We start from the raw sequence: 20,624 nt of genomic DNA, 5'->3' as shown, positions 1-20,624 counted from the left end.
ATGGATTTGTATATGTTAATAATATTAAATATCTCACTCCCTTTCCTAGGCAGAGGGCCTCAGAAGCTTGATGTAGATTCAGAACCTCTGAAAAGCATGTACTATGGTCAGAGGAAATTGTAGACCGCAAAGGTCAAGGGAAGAACATAAAGTGGCTAGTAGGAAGTTTCTTTATGGGGCTGGAGGAAGAAGTTAAATTCAGTTAAGTTTATTGAGTTGGAATTTGAGCGACCTTAGCGGTTTACTTTTGAGTGAAATAGTTAAGAATTAACTGATGTCTTTATTTAAAAAGAATAGATTATTCAATTGATAGGGGACTCTAAGTCCCTTTTGAGTTACATATCCTTTGAATAAAATGTCTTGGTTTATTGTGGTTTTACTGAATTGTGGTGGTAAAAATCATACTCAGATCTTGAATTTAATTCCCAACTTCTATTGAACCCATAACTCCACATGAATTGAGGTAGGTGGAGACTGATTGTGTGTGATCTTGTGATAGCGCCTTTCAGAAAATGTGTACTTTTTTAAAAAATTGGTATATATGTGTGTATTAAACTGAAGAGGTGATAAAGGTTATCATTAATCTTCCCTCTTTGTACCAACTTTTCCCAGATGAAATCCAACATCAAACGCCTAATGGTACTATCACCAGCAGCACAGAACCCCACAAGCTGCCACAACACCCCAAACTACCTGCTCAGAGGTTTGGGGAAGCTGATCCTGGGAGGAAGTCCCCAAGCAGGCCAATTTCAGATAGCAAGTTGGAGCCCTGCCCTGAGGTGGACATGGGGAAGTTGTTATCCAGGCTGCAGGATGGAGGGACCAAGGCCACCCTAAAGGCCACCAATGGACCAATGTCAGGCCCTGGGCCCACCAAAGTCTCCTCTTTCCATGTAAAGAGACCAGCTCCCCGGCCCCTGGCTCACCAGAAGGAGGGTAAGTGCTTGTGAATCCTGTGGGAACCAGAACGGAACCCAACTACTTTTCACTTTGAGGTTGGAGATATTTAAATGGTAATCTGTTCCAGTTTACTATCACTAATATTAGAATGGAGAGTAAGAACATAAAACCCATTCACAATAATCACTAGAATGTAAGCTCCATGAGGGCAGGGATTTTTTGCCTCTTTTGTTTACCTCTGTATCCCAAGTCAGACAGTGGTTTGCTGCTTTTCATAAGGTTTTCACTGGCTAATTTTTTTCAGAAGTAGACCGCCAGGCTGCTCTTCCTAGTTTTTCTTATTCTGGAAGCTAAGCTAAAACGTGTCTACCATAGGTGACACTGCTGGTATTTGAATACTGGTGGCATAGCTTCCAGCATCACAGCAACATGCAAGCTCCCACAGTATGACAAACTGACAAATGCATGGAGAAGCTCAATATTGCCAGTCAGAACAAGACCAGGGGCTGACTGTGGAACAGACCATTATTGCTCATATGCAAGTTCAAGTTGAAGCTGAAGAAAATTAGAACAAGTGCCTGAGAGCCAAAGTACAACCTTGAGTATATCCCACCTGAATTTAGAGACCATCTCAAGAAGAGATTTGATGGCATTGAATGCTAATGACTGAAGACCAGATGAGTTGTGGAATGACATCAAGGACATCATACATGAAGAAAGCAAGAGGTCATTGAAAAGAAAGAAAAGACCAAAATGGATGTCAGAACAGACTCTGAAACTTGCTCTTGAATATTGAGTAGCTAAAGCCAAGGAAGAAATGATGAAGTAAAAGAGCTAAACAGAAGATTTTAAACGGCTGCTCAAGAAGACAAAGTAAAGTATTATAATGACATGTGCAAAGACAGAGTTAGAAAACCAGAAGGGAAGAACACACTAGGCATTTCTCAAGCTGAAAGAACTGAAGAAAAAATTCAAGCCTTGAGTTGCAATAATAAAGGATTCTATGGGCAAAATACGGAACAACACAGGAAGCATCAAAAGAAGATGGAAGGAATACACAGAGTCGCTATACCAAAAAGAATTGGTTGATGTTCAGCCATTTCAGGAGGTAGCATGTGACCCATGGTACTGAAGGAAGAAGTCCAAGCTGCACTGAAGGTATTGGCGAAAAACAAGGCTTCAGGAATTGACTGAATACCGATTGAGATGTTTCAATGGACGGAGGCAGCGCTGAAAGTGCTCACTCGTCTGTGCCAAGAAACTTGGAAGATAGCTACCTGGCCAACTAACTGGAAGAGATCCATATTTGCACCTATTCCAAAGAAAGGTGATCCAACAGAATGCAGAAGTTATTGAACAATATCATTAATGTCACATGCAAGTAAAATTTTGCTGAAGATTATGCAAAAGTTGTTGCATCAGTGTAGCCACAGCACCTAACAACAACAATATCCCAAGTACCTAGATCAGTGCCTGGCTGGCACATAGTTACCGTTACACCGTGGCCTTTAACCTGGCTGGCACATTGTAAAAGTAGCCACTCATTATTTATAGAATTAATAAATAGTCGTATTATTTATTATTTTTTTGTTGCTGTTGCCATTTATTGAGTATCTTCCATATGCCTGGCACTGTACTGTTGTTGTTAGCTGCTGTCGAGTTCGCCCCTGACTCATGGCAACCCCATGCACAATGGATTGGACCATTACGATTCAGAGGGTTTTCACTGGCTGATTTTTTCAGAAGTAGATCGCCAGGCCTTTCTTCCTAGTGTGTCTTGGTGTGGAAGCGACACTAAAACCTGTTCAGCATCATAATAGCACATAAGCCTCCACAGCCAGAGGGGTGGTTGCTACACATGAGGTACATTGGCTGAGAATTGAACCCAGGCTTTTCATAGAAAAGGTGAGAATTCTACCACTGAACCACCACTTACTAAGTCCTGATATACTATTTCTGATCTGTATAACCCTGCTATGAAGAATGTATCATTCCCACTTTTCCCCACCAGGAAACTGAGGCTCCTAGAGATAAGTGACTTGCTAAAAAGGTTGGATGGGTAGTAACTGGTAGAGCTGGGATCTAAATCCTACCAAGTCTGGTATGCATCAATATCTGTGTTCTTTCCACTAAGGTAAAACCTTCGCTTTACCTTCCAACAACCTTTGAATCTATGAACCATTGTTTTTTCATTCTCACTTGCCAGTTTAGGAGAAATAGGGACAAAGGGGCAAAATTCTGAATTTTTCAAACTGTTACAAATTCAAGATGTGGCAGTCAATTTCTGTAAATTTACTTGGCTACTACATGCAGAGACTCATATTGGGAGGTTGGGGCAAACCCAGAGAGGGTATTGGAGGGGGGTATAATTTTATGTGCCTTATAAAAAAAATTTTTTTTATGTGTTTATGCGCTGTCCTGTCCTAAAAAGAAGTTATAACATTTCACAATATAGCAAAATATTAAAAACTTAAAAAAATAAATAAAAATAATTTATTCAACAAGTATTTATTGAGTACTTACTGTGTACCTCGCACCATTCTAGGTGCTGAGGACATAGGAAAGAGTGAGACACATAAGGTCCTTGCCTTCTTGAAGCTTAGATCAGAGCTCAGCAAACTATGGTCTGCAGGCCAAATCTGGCCCATAAAGTTTTATTGGAACATAACCCCACCCATTCGTTACATAGTGTGGCTTTCATGCTACAACAACAAAATCGAGTAGTAGCAACAGAAACCTTATGGCCTGCAAAGCCTAATATATTTACTATCTGGCCCTTTGCAGAAAAAGTTTGCTGACCTTTGCCCTAGATTCTAGAGCACAGGTAAGAAAAAATGAGGCCAAGATGGGGGGAAAAAGGTAGGATAGTAGGGAGATGTCAGGAGTGACAAGAGTGGGGTTAGTGCATAAAATGTTTACCATGAAGCCTTACACACTTACTGGAGTGGTGTCACAGATTGGGCTCCAAACTATGGAGACCAACAAAAGGAGAGAAACCTTATTGATTATATAACTCTAAGTTCTTAAGGTAAAAACAAACCAATTGCTCAGGTAAAGCAAAACTCTTCTGTTTTTGAGATTTTTGAGGCCAGGGGAAAATTTCTCCCGTGGATTGTTTCATATGACAACCTCAATGTAGGCCAACAGCATTGTCGCAGATTACAATTTAATAAAACCTATGCTATAGTTATAGGGATCTAATATGATTTCAACTAATTGACTCTATGAATTCTCTCGCTTACCCCATTGATAAATTTGTGTGATCACAGCTAGGTTAATCTCTTTCCACTTTGGTTTTCATATCTGTAAAGTGGGAATTATAGCTTGAGTTAAAAAGACTAAAAAATAAACTCTCTGGTACATAATCAGCATTCAAAAAAAAAGATGCTATTAATTCTCTCCCTTGTCCCTCCCCTTACTAAGATTTGCCTTTCCTGGGAAGTAGCCAAGAAAGGCTGGACTTCTTTGTGGATATCTGCTTCAGTTTATAAGTCATATATTGACTTTTAAATCAATCTGGTGGAGAGTTGGGTAATTCAACTTATGTTCATCACAGTAAAGTTTACCTTGCCTGTTGCCAAGCCTTGAGGTCGCCCAGATCCTATCAGCTCAGCACACACAGTAACTTATCCCTCCCTATCAGTTCTACCTGCACTATCTTCCCTACAAAGTTAAATCCCAGCAGCATTCCCCTCTCCCTCTTCCCCCACAGTCCCACCCCAGACTGCTGGCTCACAGCTGCTCTGACCTAATGGTCTCAGTTAGTGCTGATCTGACTTGTCCAGTATCAGCCAGACTATCTAAATCTGGGCTGCAGCACTGCCTGGCTTTGTTTTCTGCCTTAAATCAGTTAGCAACAGGCTGGCATGGTGCAGCTCTTTTCAAAGCCCCATGCCTCCGGCCTTGGCTACAGAAAGCAGAACTGAGGTGGTTTTGGCCTTGGTGGAGAATTAGCCAAACCTCTGATTGCGGTTGCCTCTTTGAACCTTGCCCACCCCCTCCTCTTAACCTCTCACACTCCACTTTTTTCCTCATTTTGGCTGCTCCTCCATAGTAGATTCCCTGGGCATCAAGAGAACTGTTATCAATTAAGCAAAAGCTGTAAACAGCTTTGACCCTGAACTACAACTGATAGTTCTTAGGCCCCAGTGCTGGCCAGCAGCCTGAATAGCAGTGTCAAAGGGAAGGGCACTGTCACCTCAGTTGACCCACTCCTAACCTTGCAGTTGTCATTCCATTTCAGTTCTGTTCTTTGGAGCTTTGTCTGTCATCCTGTGGGCCAATGCAGTGGTTAAGCTTGGCTTCTAATCAAAGGTCGGCAGTTCTAATCCACCAGCTGCTCCTTGGAAACCCTATGGGGCAGTTTTACTCTGACCTGTAGGGTCGCTGTGAGTCGAAATCTACTCGACAGCAGTGGGTTTGGTTTTGGCTTGGTTTAGTGATCCAACTGTGCCACAGTCCTGCCCCCCATCTTTACCCCTTGCATTGATCCAACATTTTGAGTGGACCTGATATCCTCGACATTTTTTCTGAGCAGTTAAAAATAATAAAAGCAAGGGGCTTGTTAAATTGCTTTGTTCCATGGCAGTCAGTTTTATAATAAAATCAATATTGTTTACTGATGGAATTTTAATTCTTTTTCCCATAATGATTGGATCCCTCACACCTTTCATTTTTCCTCTCACAGTCTTTCCTTACTTTCTATCAGAAGAAGCTAGCCTTTAGCAAGGGCCCTTTTCTGTTCCAGGCATGGAGCTGGGTGCTTTCTCTTCTGTTGCACCTCATCATTATGATAGGCCTGTGAGGTAGGTTTTCTCTCCTCATTTCACAAATGGGGAAACTGAGGCTTGGAGAGGTGAAACAACTTGCTCAGAGTCACTCAGGCTGTAAGGGGCTTGAACCTATGCTTTTTAGGTCCAAGATCAGGACACTTTTCTTGATACCACATTATTTCTTCAGCTGCTTTAGCCACCTTCCTTTTCTATTTTTCTAAGCAGCATTCAATTATTTCCTGTCTTCATTTGATGTTACTTTCTCTTACCAGGCCTAGATTTGGAAAGGGCATTGTGTAGCTCCCAAAAAAGAACTTAGGACTTTCTTTCGGGGAGTGTAGACAGAGGAGTGCTCTATCTGTCTGCTTGTATGTATTTGTTCATTTATTCAGGCACGGTGCTGATAGAGACAAAGATGAAAGGCCATGTTCCCTGCTCTCCAAAGGTTCATGGTGAGGCTAACCTGCAGCCAGTCCCAGGCCAGTGTGAGCCATGCTGCAGTGGGAATGAGAATAAATTCCAGGAGGAGCATGGAGCAAAGAGCCCTTCACTCTGAGGTTCTGAGATAAAAGTAGAGAATACATCACACACTGGGATCCCATGACATATAGGTTTAGGAACCCTTCTTAGCTCTGCTTTGACTGGAAAGAAAAGACGTTATTCTGGGCTTGAAGAAAGGAGGCTTGTAAGGCCTTGCTCAGCCACAGGGCTATCAATTCTCCACTGAGGTGACTAATGCTATGCGTAGTGTTCGCTTCTGCTCTAAAAGTATTAGGAACAGACTTGCTCTTGTAGTAATGGGCTGTGCTGGCCATTATCCACATTTTCTTGTTTTGACTCATTATGTTTTAAAAATCTTTTGTGTTTGGTTTTCATTCTCTGCCTTTCTCAGAGCCTAACTCCAAATTGTTCCCCAGGGTAATTAATGACTAGGAAAGAAGGGAGGCTTTAAGGTGAGCATGGAAGAGTGTCATAGAAAGAAAGGGATAATTCTAGATGACTGGGGGGATCTACAAGAGGGAGCAACCACCCCTAATCTGTGCCCTCAGGTGTGGCATATGTGGGTATAAGGAAAGATGGAAGAAGGTTGCTTAAGGTTGAAGACTGATGACCACAAGATCTGCAAATGCTAAGATTCTTTTGGTAGTGGTCATTAAACAGAGAATGAGAAGGGAAGAAACAAGTTGAGGTGGAGGAGGAGATCAAATTTGTAATAAAAGCCAGGTTGTGGACCAAGGTTAAAAAGAAAATTTTACACTTTGGTAGGAATGCCATAGCTTAAGAGGCAGTATATAGCTGAGTGGTTAAAAGTTCAGACTCCAGAGTCTCCCAGATGTGTTTGAATCACGGTTCTACCTCTTCCTAGCTATGGGACCTTGGGCAAGTCATAGCCTCTCTCAGTCCTATTTTGCTCATTTGTATAAGGATAATAATTGTGCCTGTAAGGTTACCTTTGGAGGGCAGGGACCATGGCCTTTCATCTTTGTCTCTATCAGCACTGTGCCTGAATAAATGAACAAATACACGTTAAGTAGACAGATTTTTTTTTTATAGAACTCCTCTCTCCATACTTCCCTAAAGAAAGTCCTAAATTATTTTTCGGAAGCTATACAATGTCCTTTCCAATCTTCATAACAATGAAGTAAGATAGTAAATGTAAAGAGTGTATAATCAAGTGTGTGGCACATAGTGAAAAATACCAAAACCAAACCCCAACTCATAGTGACCATATAGGACAGAGTAGAACTGCCCCATAGGGCTTGCAAGGCTGTAAATCTTTACAGAAGCAAACTGCCACATCTTTCCCTTGCAGAGTGGCTGGTGGATTCAAACCACCAGTCTTTTTGGTTAGCAGCTGAGCACTTTAACCACTGGACCACCAGGACTCCTGGCACATAGTGAGTGCTCAGTAAATGGTAGCAATTGTTTTATTTTTATGAGAAGCTACTTATTAGTGAAATTACCTTAGGTCAACTTCACTTCCTTGAACCAGCATTCTCAACTGTAAATGGGGACAGTACCTTCGTTGCATGCAAGATTTTTGTGGAGATTAAGTGACAGTAGGTGTACAAAGCATCTGGCAGGCCTGGAAGACAGGGATGTCTACTATTCTGTATTCTGGAGGCTATGAGAAGCCTTAAGCCTGAAATGTAGATAGCATAAAAGAGCTCAGAGCTGTTCTTTCTACCCTCAACCTCTCTGATCATACTAAACACCCAGAAAGAGGGAGAAGGGGCAAGGAAGAATTCTTGCCTGTCCCTTAAGGTTCAGCTGAAGTCGCATCCCCCCACAAAGCCTTCTGACCATCCTGCCCCAGAGACCTCTCCTTTACCTTACTACTGGAATCCAAATTTGGCCCTCTAATGTGGATGCTGAGTTGCAGTGTTTACACTTATTTCCCACCAGTATCCTTTCACTCTCCAGCTCAGTTTTAAGCCCCTGAAGGGCAGAGTTTATATGTCAGATCATCTGTGTGCATTCCTTGTGAGAACATAAGCCTGGGTACAAAAGTCCTTAAGAAACGCCCATAATATTGAGCACCTTTCAGTTTCGGTTCCAGAATAGCCCTGAAGTTTGGGGATATCATGTTCGTGTTACAGATGGCCCAGCTGAGGACCTAAAAAGGAAAACATTTCCCATTGCCCTTCTAATAGACTTCACTATTTAGAAAGATATTTTCCTTTACTTGGCAAATATTTGTTGAACACCAATTACACACAATTTACTTGCGCCTCTGGGGAATACATAAATGAATCCCACCTGGAGCTTGCTCTCAAGTTGCTCCCATTCTAATAGGGGCATTAGAGTCACCAAAACAAAGAGCCCTGATTCAAAGTAGAAGGTGATTAGTACCTTAAGAGTCAGAGGAAGGAGCTTTGAGCATCTTAGACCTCCTAAGAGACATACGAGTCTTGATGAACAGTGTGAATTTGGGCATGTGGGAATAGTGGGAATGACATTTGGGAAAGAGATGATTAATTGTAAGACATGTATACCCAGTGCCATATATACCCATTAAAAACCTGTTGTTTTTGAGTCGATTCCGACTCATAGCAAGCCTACAGGACAGGGTAGAATTGCCTCATAGGGTTTCCAAGCCTGTAGTCTTTACGGAAGCAGACTGCCATATGAAAAGGTCAGCAGTTTGAACCCACCAGCCACTCCGTGGGAGAAAAGACCAGGCAATCTGCTCCCATAAAGGTTACAGACTAGGAAACCCTATGGGGCACTTCCATTCTATCACATGGGGTTGAGTCAGAATCCACTCGATGGCACACGACAGAAAAACATAACTTGAGAAGGAATGGAGTGAAGTTCATACTTGGGGGGGGTCATCAAGGGAAGTGATGGCCATAGGTTGGACATGGCTTCAGATAGAAATGTTTTCTGGCTTTGACAGTACAACATGTCCTTCCTGTCTGACTCTCCCTCCAGTAACCAGTAGAAATTGCCTTATCAGCCATGGTAATCTGTAAACTGCAGTGTGGTATGGCCTAGTGGTTCTTAACCCTAGCTGCATATAGTATCACCTAGGAGGCTTTTAAAAATATCCCTGCCCGGGCCCCACCCCAGTCAATTAAACTAGGAACCCTAGAAGTGGGGTCCCAGTTATATGACTTTAAAATTTCCTCACGTTTCTAATGTGTGGCCAGGTTAAGAATCACTGGTAGTTGGGAGTGCATAGGCTTTAGGAACCAGATGGACCTAGATCTGTTGCTGATTAACTATGAAGTTACTTCTCCTCTCTGAGTCTCTATTTCCTCAACTGTAGGAGCAGGAATAGTACTTTGCTGTGTTATGGCCAATATTAAATGAGAAAATGCACAGAAAGCACCTAGTACAGTGTTACAATACCTGGAAGAGAGCATATGTTCAGTGAAAAGGTAACTAATATATTTTTACCGTTATTTTATTACCATTATTATAATAATTTATAATTTTTTTATATTATTCGATAAAAATAAAACGGCCGACACTGGGAAATACAGTGGATGTGGAAACAGAAGCTAAGGGTTTCAGTCCTCGCTCTACTGCTTATCTAACTATATGACGGTGGGTGAATCAGTTCACCTTTCTGACCCCAGTATACGTCTTCTGTAAAATGGTAATGATAAAACCTATATACTCTTCAATCCCAAGCTTATTGTGAACATCAAATAGTTATCGTCTGGGAGAGTGCTTTAAAAAGTGTAAAGTGTGTTAGAAAAATAGGGTTATTATTATCATTTTGGTTATTTTTTTCTGCTGCAATTCTGTGTACCCAGCCTAACACTAAGGAGAATGGCATATCCAGAAATATAAGTACCTATAGTATAGTGTAGATGGGAAGAACGAATTTATATGTGTGCATGTGAATAGTGTTTGGTTCATTTGTCCATTAGAACATTGATCACACTGTATTGTTATTATCTCTTTTCATATTTGTCTCCCTCACAAGAATAGCTAGCCAGGTAGATGAATAATGAAAACCCACAAGGCAATATATAAGCACATCATGAGTATTTGCATGAATCAAAATTACTTATGCCAGCTGGAGTGTTCAGAGAGGTGAAATTTGAGCTGGGTCTTGAGGGATGGCTACAATGCAGATAAGATGTGAAAACAGGGGCACATACCAGGAAAGAAGCAGGGCAGAGTCTGTTACTTACTGACCCCTGTTGTATGCTAGACATTCTTTATAGGCCATCTAATTTAGTCCTTATGAGCACCATTTCCCAGATGAGGAAACTGATAGTCAAAGAGATTCCGCAACTAGGAAGTAGCACAAAGCCAGATCTGCCCAAACTCCAGACTATTTTTCCATTCTATCATACTATGTCACCTAGAAGTGAGAGTCGAGTGCTTGCTGTGATGGGGTAGTTAGTTAAAGTCTAGGGATAGTGTCCAGGAAGATGGTTTGGGACTAGCTCGTTGAGAGCCCTGAATTAAGCTAAAGAGTTTGAGAATATCTTTAAGAAGAAGAAAAACAATGTAAAAATACATAAAGTAAATCTTAAAACAATATTATATGGGTTAAATTTAATATTTTTATATTTACCTTAAATATAAAAAGAAAGTTGAGTGACTCTCCAGATCCCCTTATATCATACCATTGCATAGTTGCACATATGTCTATTTCACTGGAGTCTTCCTCAGGCCATGAGCACTTTTTGTGGACTTTTAAAAATTTAATAAATTTAATATGCATATTTTTGTTTTGACCTGATCCAAATCCCTGTCAGTTTATGGATAGTAACAGTAATAGTTACCGTGGAATCATGGTGACCCCATGTGTGTCAGAAGAGAACTGTGCTTCACAGGGTTTTCAATGGCTGATTTTTCAGAAGTAGATCACCAGGCCTTTCTTTTAAGGCACCTCTGCGTGGACTCAAACCTCCACCCTTTCAGTTAGCAGCCAAGTGTGTTACCGTTTGCACCACCCAGGGACTCCTTATGCATGATAGGTACTGGATAAATATTTGTAAGTATTGAATAGTTTGCTTAACCTTTGTGGTTGGGTTCAACTTTTTGCTGTTATGATGCATATTTTTGTACCAATTCCTTTTTCTTATTTATTTTTTCTCTTGGGTTAATTCCTTTGGGCATGTTCCCCAAAGTGGAATTACTGGATCAACGAGTATGAACTGTCTCATATGTATGATTATGCATTTCATCCACATTGTGCCAGAGTACTTGATGGCTATCTAGTTTACAGTGCGCATCAGCAATGTATGAGTGCACCTGTTTCACCATAGTCCTGTCAGGACCATTTCATAAAAATTATTTGTATTTATTTTGTGCTGAATGACCAGGCAACTAGAGAGGTGGAGGCAGGACAGCAAGTTAGGACACTATTATGAAAGTCAAGGCCTAAGTGACAAGGACCTGGATTAGGGTGGTAAAAAAGCAGAGGTAATTTAACAAATTCAAATTTATCATCAAACATTCACTAAGTACTTACTATGTGCTAGACACATAACATATTAGTACTAATAAACTGAACATATTAGTATCTGCTTTAATCTTCCCAATACCTCTGTAAGACAATATATTATTGATCTTGATTATATAGGTGAGGAAACTGAGCCTTAACAAATTTATGTGACACACCCAAGGTCACATAAATATGATGTTCAAGAGCTGGGGTTCAAACATACTTTCTGAAGGGACAGCTGCTGGAAGAACTACAGAAGAAAAATCGAGTTGTTCTTGACCAAGAAGAAATGGGGGCCAAGGGAAGTGGTCCCGTTAACTCCATTATTAGGTGCCTGCTTATGAGTGTTGTTTCATTTGGGTAACCATCAGAGTTCCTGGTGTTGTTCTTTCTTACAGGGGACTCTAACAGTTTTAGCAAAGTGCGGCCTCTGGGAGAAAAGCCAACCATCATCCGTCCCCCAGTGAGGCCTCCAGACCCGCCCTGTCGAGCAGCTACTCCCCAGAAGCCAGAACCAAAGCCAGATATTGTTGCTGGCAGTGCAGAGGAGATCCCATCATCCGTGTAAGTAGGGTTCTTCCTCAACCGTGGCCTAGTGATAAAAGGTCTGACTGAGGCTACCAGGAATGCTTTCAGGATCACCGTATACGGTTGTGAAGGTTATATAGTGCACAACCCTGGGGTCATCATTCGCTTCATAGTCTAGGGGAATATCACAGGCCAGCCCTGTTGGAAATGTTCCACTCAACACCCAAGGCTGAGAGATTTCCCTAAAACCGAAGACTTTGAAACTTAGTACCTGTTAGGAGATGTTTTTTTTCTTAGATACCCTGATGTCCATAGGGTGATATGATTACCCTCTGATTTATGTTCTCCTGGCTCTGGAATTTTTTTTTCTTATTTTCTTGTTATTGCCGCTGTTTTCAAAGTATTTTAATGGACAGATTTGTTCATTGTGCTTGTGCCTTGAGGCTTTTATTTATTTATTTTTGGTAAGCAAATGGTATGATTTTCAAAAATCTTCCAAAATGACTCAAGCTCTCCAGAGAACCTCTTGCAGAGTAAGAGCTGAGCTTACATCCAGCAGACCTGAAGCTGGGTTTCAAGTCAAGGAATCAGAGAAAGAGTGGCTAGGATAGGGCAGCAGTTCTCAGGGATCAGCCTTTCTTGGCCACAACTAGCCTTGCCAGTCTCTCCTCAGCCAATAACTGGGCCCCCTCTCTGTATACTGACTCTTAGTTTTCCCTTTTCTTGTGTCTTTTATTTTTCATAATTATAAAATGGGGGGAAAGAAGAGCAAAGCCTCCACAGCATCAACTAATTGACTAGCTGTATTTCTAAAATACCAAAAATTATACTTTGAAATCCTGGATTTGTTTTACTTTTTCCCCTAAGAAAGACCTGAATAGACAATATATTTAGACCTTTCTGGACCAACAGGGGGCAAATAATGTCAGGCATGGCTTTGGAGGTACCTGTGGACTCTGGGCCATTTCTTATCCCTCTATTTGGGTTTCTCCTCAGACCCAGATCCTTTACTAGCAAAGACAGGGCCTAGCATCGGTAGCCCATCCGGTTCATAGGCTTTTGTCCTTCCATTGGCCATTGGTTCTCACACCTATTCCAGAGCAACTCATGGTACTTGGTTGTCTCCTGTTTGCAGGGTGGCTTCTAGGACCAGGTTCTTTGAAACAGCCTCTCGGAAAACAGGAAGGTAAGAGACACAGGTGACAGAAGAGAAGCCAAATCACTTTTTAAAAATGTGTATTGAGTATCCCATCTGTTCTCACTCTCATATTTTCTTTTTCTCTCTTCGGCTCTGTCTGTCTCTCTGTGTTTGTCTCTTTTTTCTTTGCCTCTCCGTCTCTTTCTGTGTCTCACCCTGTGTCTCTATCTTTGTCTCTATGCTCTGCGCCTCTCTTCCTTTCTGTCTCTGGCTCTCTCTGACTCTGTCTTTGTCATTCTGACTCTATCTTTGTCACTGTCTCTCTATTTGTCTCTTTCATACTGTTTCTCTTTGTGTCTTTATTTTTTGTCTCTTTCTGTCTCTGTGCCTCTGTCTCTGTCTTTGCATCTGTCTCTCTATTTCTTTGCTTCATTCTTTCTGTGTTTCTGTTTTTCTCTCCTTGTGCCCCTCTGTCGTTGCTTTATCACTGCAAATGTTGTCTCTTTGCCTCTTTGATTGTTTCTCCATCTCTGTCTCTCTGCTCCTTTCTCTCTCTCTCTCACACACACACACACATGCCACACAAATACAATGCCGTTTTGCAAAAAACTTTATACCCATTGTAGGTCTTATTTTTGTTACTTTATTTATTTACTTAATTTATTGATTTGTTTCTTGTGTTCTAAAAGAGATGCTGACAGGGATATGTAGAATACAACAATGTAATATAAACATCCTTAGATTAGGCAAGGCTCCCATTTCAGAGGTAAACATTAGCCTTAGGCAGTGGCTCTGAAACTGGCCATGCATCTAAATCACCTGCAAAACTTGGAGGGAAAAAACACATATTCTTAACTTCCATTCTAGACCTACTAAAATTGAATCTCCAAGAATGGGGCCTAAAAATACGTTTTTTGTTTGTTTGATTTTGTCTTGTCCTTCTTTCCTCCCTCCCTCCATCCACCCCTTCCTTCCTTCTTTTGTTTCTTCCTTCCTTCCTTCTTTCGTTTCTTCCTCCCTCCCTCCCTTCCTTCTTTTGGTTAGTTTGTTTTAAATACTCTTCAAGTGCTGGTGTAGACTGCCCAAGGCCTGGTATTTGATACTCTTTGGACTAGAACACCTGGAGAAATAGTTACTTAGCTTTCAGGGATTCTTCTATGAATTTGCTTCATTTTGCTTATCAGAAAGCTTGAAATTGTGCTTTCTGGCAGTTGACAGCAATGTAAGTAAATCTTCTAGTTGGCCAGTTAAAAGCAGAACAAGGTGCCTTTACCCACAGTGAAGCTGGGGTAGGTTCAACCTCCTTTACTAAAAATTGTGGCACCTAACTCACTAGGACATGATTCTACACAGCAGGCCACAGTAGCTCTGCTTTGCAGTGAGCCACAAGAAACCTTAGGCTGGGCCGAATTCTCTTTAGACAGTATTTTGTAACTCATCATTTGTAATTTGTCATTTATTCTACCATAACAGATGAAAGTGATGTCAAAGCCCCAAATGTCTCTTTCTGACAACGTAAAGATAAAAATTTTCACTTAGACGTAAGCCAGAGACTCCATCAGCCTGTGATCAGAAGAACTGGATGGTGCCTGGCTACCACAAATGACCGCCCTGGCAGGGAACACAATAGAGAATCCCTGATGGAGCAGGAGAAAAGTGGGATGCAGACCTCAAATTCTAGTAAAAAAGACCCAGACTTAATGGCCAGACTGAGACTGAGACTGGAGGGACCCCAGAGGTCATGGCCCCCAGACTCTCTGTTAGCCGAAAACTGAAACCATTCCTGAAGCCAACTCTTTAGACAAAGATTAGACTGGACTATAAGACATAAAATGATACTGGTAAGAAGTGTGCTTCTTAGCTCAAGTAGACACATGAGGCTATGTGGGTAGCTTCTGTCTGGGAGAGAGATGAGAAGACAGAGGGGACAGGAGCTGGTTGAATGGACTTGGGAAACACAGGGTGGAGAGGAGTGTGCTGTCACATTGTAGGGAGAGCAACTAGGGTTATATAACAATGAGTGTATAAGTTTCTGTATGAGAAACTGACTTGAATTTTAGACTTTCACTTAAAGCTCAATTAAAAAAAAGCTTCACCTAGGAAATTTTTAAACCAGGTTGAATCAAACATCTACCTTGAACAAAAAGAAAGAAAGAGAAAAGAGAGAGAGAAAAACCATAATACTCTTAATAAGGTATCCACCTATAGGAGTACCACTTCCTGGTGGTGATTTGTTACCAACTCCCCTCCCTCAGGATAAGCCATTTGAGAAATAAATACCAAGGAAATGGAATGGAGTAAACTGGAGTAAATAGAATGAACTGGGGATATCTAAAGGAAAGCATTTTAGAGGAGGTGATGTCTGAGCTGGAGCTTGAAAGATAAGTAGAAATACACAGAGAAAGGTGGAGGATTGATCTGTAGCCTTGGACAGGGAAACTGGGGCATCAAGAAGGGTAATACGTAATGGGCATGATCAAAGTTCAGTGGACTCTTTAAGGCAAGTAGACTTCCAATTGGGAAGCTATAGCCAATTGCTGGTGTTGAGAGCAAGGAATGAATGGTAACTACTGTCTTGGCTTTGTCAGCCAGTGCTCAATCATGCTTCAGACAAGCTACCACCTACAGGGGTTGTGGCCAAACAGACACTTCGGGCTGAATCACCACTCTACCTCCCCTATGTCTAGGCTTCTGGAACCTAAGTTTTTTTTTGTTGTTATTGTTATTGTCCATAATATACACAACAAAACATACACCAATTCAAGAGGCAGAGCCAAGATGGTGGAGTAGTCAGATGCTTCCGGTGAACCCTCTTACAACAAAGACCACAAAAAAACAAGTGAAGTGATTACATTTATGACAAGCTAGAAGCCCTGAACATCAAAGGAAAAGTTAGAAAATGGACTGAGCGGTAGGGGGAGGGAGAGACGGTTCAGAAGCAGAGAAGAGTTGCTGGACCTGAATCACCAGGAACCCTCACGCTGTGGTGGGCTGGTGGTAGCATTCGGCCGTAGTTTCCTCAGGGAGAAAGAGCCAGCGCACAACCTACTCACACCTCCAGAACTAGAGAATAATGGCGCTCTCAGCAAAAGCTAAGTACTTGTGTATATTTTACTGCACTCCCAGCCCCCAAGGCCGCTTCGGTGGTTGTTGATTTCCCTGGGCTTCAGACAGGTCCTCCTACATGCCCTGAGCCATTCTCCCGGCCTTGGAGAAGGAATAAATTCACAACTGGGGAGAAGATAGTCTGCCAGCTCCACTAACCTGGGGAGCTCAGGACAGAAGCATCTACTGTCCAGGCATAAACAGTCTGTGGACTCTGAATACCTTTCCCCCCTGCACGGACCTGTGTGGGCCTATTGTAGGAGAATAGGCCCTTGTTGGCAGACGGCAACTGTTTCAGCTGTGCAGTGGAGAGGTGGGTGTTTGATGTTTGACACCTCTTTACTTATTAAACAGGGTCCTCACCTACCCACATCAGGGGCCTAAGGACTGGTGACTCCACTCAGGTCATCCAGCCTTCTGCAACAGGGGTCCAAGGATAACTGATACCTCCCAGTCCTTACAACCAAAAGCATTGGGTGCCTAAGATCCATCTACAGAATCCACCTACCTGTGTGCTGTAGGGAACAGGGATGCACTTTCCTCACACACACTCGGGGGACAGTTGTCAGCCCCTTGCCTTGTTCAGAGCATGACCCCCTGCTGCAACCAGATACCAGTACCTACACCAATCACCCCTGCCCCTCTAAGACTGTAGGACAGAGCCTGTACCACACACGATGACCAACTATGTGGACACCTAAGCTGAGCCCATACAAGGAAAGTGAATGGACCCCTAGGCTCACATACCTGGTAACAGCTCCCTAGCCATCTGGTGACAGGACGTTAGAACTTCAAAGACAAAAATAACCAAGCTAGCTCACTCAAGCAAACTATTTGGGCATATCAAAATGAAACAAAGCAAGAAGCTAAGATATTGTAAGCAAACATAAAATAAACTAATACAATAACTTATAGATGGTTTGGAGACAGCAGTCAAATATCAAATCACATAAAGAAGCAAACGACGATTGCTTCAACAAGCTATCAAAATAAAGAATCAAGGAATCTTCTAGATGAAGGTACCTTCCGGGAATTACTGGATACAGAATACAAAAGATTTATGTACAGAACTATTCAAGACATCAGGAACAAGGTCAGGAATGAGATCAGGCAATACACAGAACAAGCCAAGGAACACACAGATAAAGTAGTTGAAGAAAATAAAAATGGTTATTCAAGAACATAATGAAAAATTTAATAAGCTGCAAGAATCCATAGAGAGACAGCGATCAGAAATTCAGAAGATTAACAATAAAATTACAGAATTAGGCAACTCAATACAAAGTCAGAGGAACAGAATTGAGTAAGAGGAAGGCAGAATTGGTGAGATTGAAGATAAAGCACTTGGCACCAATATATTTGAAGAAAAATCAGATAAAAGAATTTTAAAAAATGAAGAAACCCTAAGAATCATGTGGGGATCTATCAAGAGAAATAACCTACAAGTGACTGGAATGCTAGAACAGGGAGGGATAAAAGAAAATACAGAGAGAATTGTTGAAGATTTGTTGGCAGAAAACTTCCCTGATATCGTGAAAGATGAGAAGATATCTATTCCAGATGCTCATCAAACTCCACATAAGGTAGGTCTTAAAAGAAAGTCACCAAGACACATTATAATCAAACTTGCCAAAACCAAAGATGAAGAAAGAATTTTAAGAGTACCTAGGGATAAACAAAAAGTCACCAATAAAGGAGAGTCAATAAGAATAAGCTCGGACTACTCGGCAGAAACCATGCAGGCAAGAAGGCAATGGGATGACTTATATAAAGCATTGAAGGAAAAAAATTGCCATCCAAGAACCATATATCCAGCAAAAACTGCCTGTCAAATGTGAAGGCGAAATTAAGACATTTCTAGGTAAACAGAACTTTAGGGAATTCAAAAAAACCAAACCAAAACTGGAAGAAATACTAAAGGGAGCTCCCAGGTTAGAAAATCAATAATATCGGATATCAACCCATGACTAGAACACTGGACAGAGCAATCAGATGTCAACCCAGATAGGGAAATCACAAAAATAAATCCACATAAAAAACACTGAAAACAGAGAAATAGCGATGTCATTATGTAAAATAAGAAAGCATTAAGACAATAAAGAGGGACTAAGAAATGTAGTCAAAGGTCTTTCATATGGAGAGGAAGACAAGGTGATATAAAGAAATAAAAGTTAGGTTTAAACATAGAAATATAGGGGTAAATATTAAGGTAACCACAAAGGAAACGAACAATCCTACTCATGAAAATAAAATACAAGAAAAAAATAGAGACTCAGCAGAAACAAAATCAACAACAACAGATAAGAGTAAAAGAGAATATATAAAGTACCCAGCACAAAAAATTAAGTGGGAAAAAGAAACTGTCAACAACATCCAAAAAAAAAGACATCAAAATGACAGCACTAAACTCATTTTTTTTAAAACTCATACCTATCCATAATTACAATGAATGTAAATGGACTAAATGCACCAATAAAGAGACAGACAGTGGCAGAATGGATAAAAAAAAAAATCCATCTATATGTTGCCTACAGATGACACACCTTAGAGACAAACAAACTAAAACTCGATGGATGGGAAAAAATAAGCAAACAACAATCAAAAAAGAGCAGGAGTGGCAATATGAATTTCTGACAAAATAGACTTTAAAGTTAAATGCATCATAAAGGATAAGGAAGGACACTATATAATGATTAAAGGGACAATATACCAGAAGGATATAACCATAGTAAATATTTATGCACCCAGTGACAGGGCTGCAAGATACATAAGATACATAAAACAAACTAATGGCATTGGAAAGTGAGATGGACAGTGCCACAGTTATAGTAGTTATAGTAGGAAACATCAACACACCACTCAGCTCATTAAAGACACGGAAGATCTAAATGCCACAGTCAACCAACTTGACCTCGTAAACATATACAGAACACTACACCCAACAGCATCCAAGTATACCTTCTTTTCCAAGGCACATGGAACATTCTCTCGAGTAGACCACATATTAGGTCATAAAGTAAGCCTTAGCTGAATCCAAAACATTGAAATATTACAAAGCATCTTCTCTGACCATAAGGCCATAGAAGTAGAAATCAATAACAGAAAAAGCAGGGAAAAGAAATCAAGCACTTGGAAACTGAACAATACCCTGCTCAAAAACGACCAGGTTATAGAAGACATCAAGGATGGAATAAAGAAATTCATCAAATCCAGTGAGAATGAAAACACTTCCTATCAGAACCTTTGTGACACAGCGAAAGCAGTGCTCAGAGGTCAATTTATAACAATAAATGCACACATACAAAAAGAAGAAAGGGCCAAAATCGAAGAATTATCCCTACAAATTGAACAAATACAAAGAGAACAACAAAAGAAACCCTCAGCATAAGAAAGCAAATAATAAAAAAATTAGAGCAGAATTAAATAGAGAACTGAAAAACAATTGAAAGAGGTAACAAGACCAAAAGCTGGTTCTTTGAAAAAATTAACAAAATTGATAAACCATTGCCCAAACTGACAAAAGAAAAACAGGAGAGGAAGCAAATAGCCTGAATAAGAATTGAGAATGGCGATATTACAACAGACCGAACTGAAATGAAAAGAATCATATCAGATTACTATGAAAAACTGTACTCTAACAAATTTGGAAACCTAGATGAAATGGATGAATTTCTAGAAACACAATACCTACCTAAACTAACACAAACAGAGGTAGAACAACTAAATAAACCCATAACAAAAGAAGAGATTGAAAAGGTAATTTAAAAACTCCCAACAAAAAAAGCCCTGGCTGGACGGCTTCACTGAAGAGTTCTACCAAACCTTCAGAGAAGACTTAACACCACTACTACATAGAAAAGGATGGAATACTCCCAAACTCATTCTATGAAGCCAGCATGTTCCTGATACCAAAACCAGGTAAAGACACCACAAAAACTGGAAATTATAGACCTATATCCCTCATGAACTTAGATGCAAAAATCCTCAACAAAATTCTAACCAATACAATTCAACTACATATCAAAAAATAATTAATTCACCAAGACTAAGTGGGATTCATTCCATGTATGCAGGGATGGTTCAACATTAGAAAAACAATGTAATCCATCATATAAATAAAACAAAAGACAAGAACCACGTGATCTTATGAATTGATGCAGAAAAGACATTTGAAAAAGTTCAACATCCATTCATTATAAAAACTCTCAGCAAAATAGGAATAGAAGGAAAATTCCTCAGCATAATAAAGGGCATTTATACAAAGCCA

General features: G+C 40.7%; 1 protein-coding gene across 2 annotated transcripts in view; it reads left to right on the top strand.

Moving 5' to 3' along the window:
- OPHN1 (oligophrenin 1) overlaps positions 1-20,624 on the top strand; it is a 558,532-nt gene that overhangs the window by 524,309 nt on the left and 13,599 nt on the right. Inside the window, exons 21-23 of one of the 2 annotated variants that reach the window (XM_064278398.1) lie at positions 613-936; positions 11,985-12,150; positions 13,250-13,300. In XM_064278398.1, coding sequence (XP_064134468.1) covers positions 613-936; positions 11,985-12,150; positions 13,250-13,300 — 541 coding nt within the window. The remainder of the gene's footprint in view (positions 1-612; positions 937-11,984; positions 12,151-13,249; positions 13,301-20,624) is intronic. The other variant, XM_064278400.1, reaches the window with a different exon arrangement.

This window comes from Loxodonta africana, chromosome X (assembly GCF_030014295.1).
Source record: "Loxodonta africana isolate mLoxAfr1 chromosome X, mLoxAfr1.hap2, whole genome shotgun sequence".
Taxonomy (NCBI): Eukaryota; Metazoa; Chordata; class Mammalia; order Proboscidea; family Elephantidae; genus Loxodonta; species Loxodonta africana.
The sequence above is the reverse complement of the archived record's forward strand: the minus strand, read 5'-3'. Positions and strand labels throughout refer to the sequence as shown.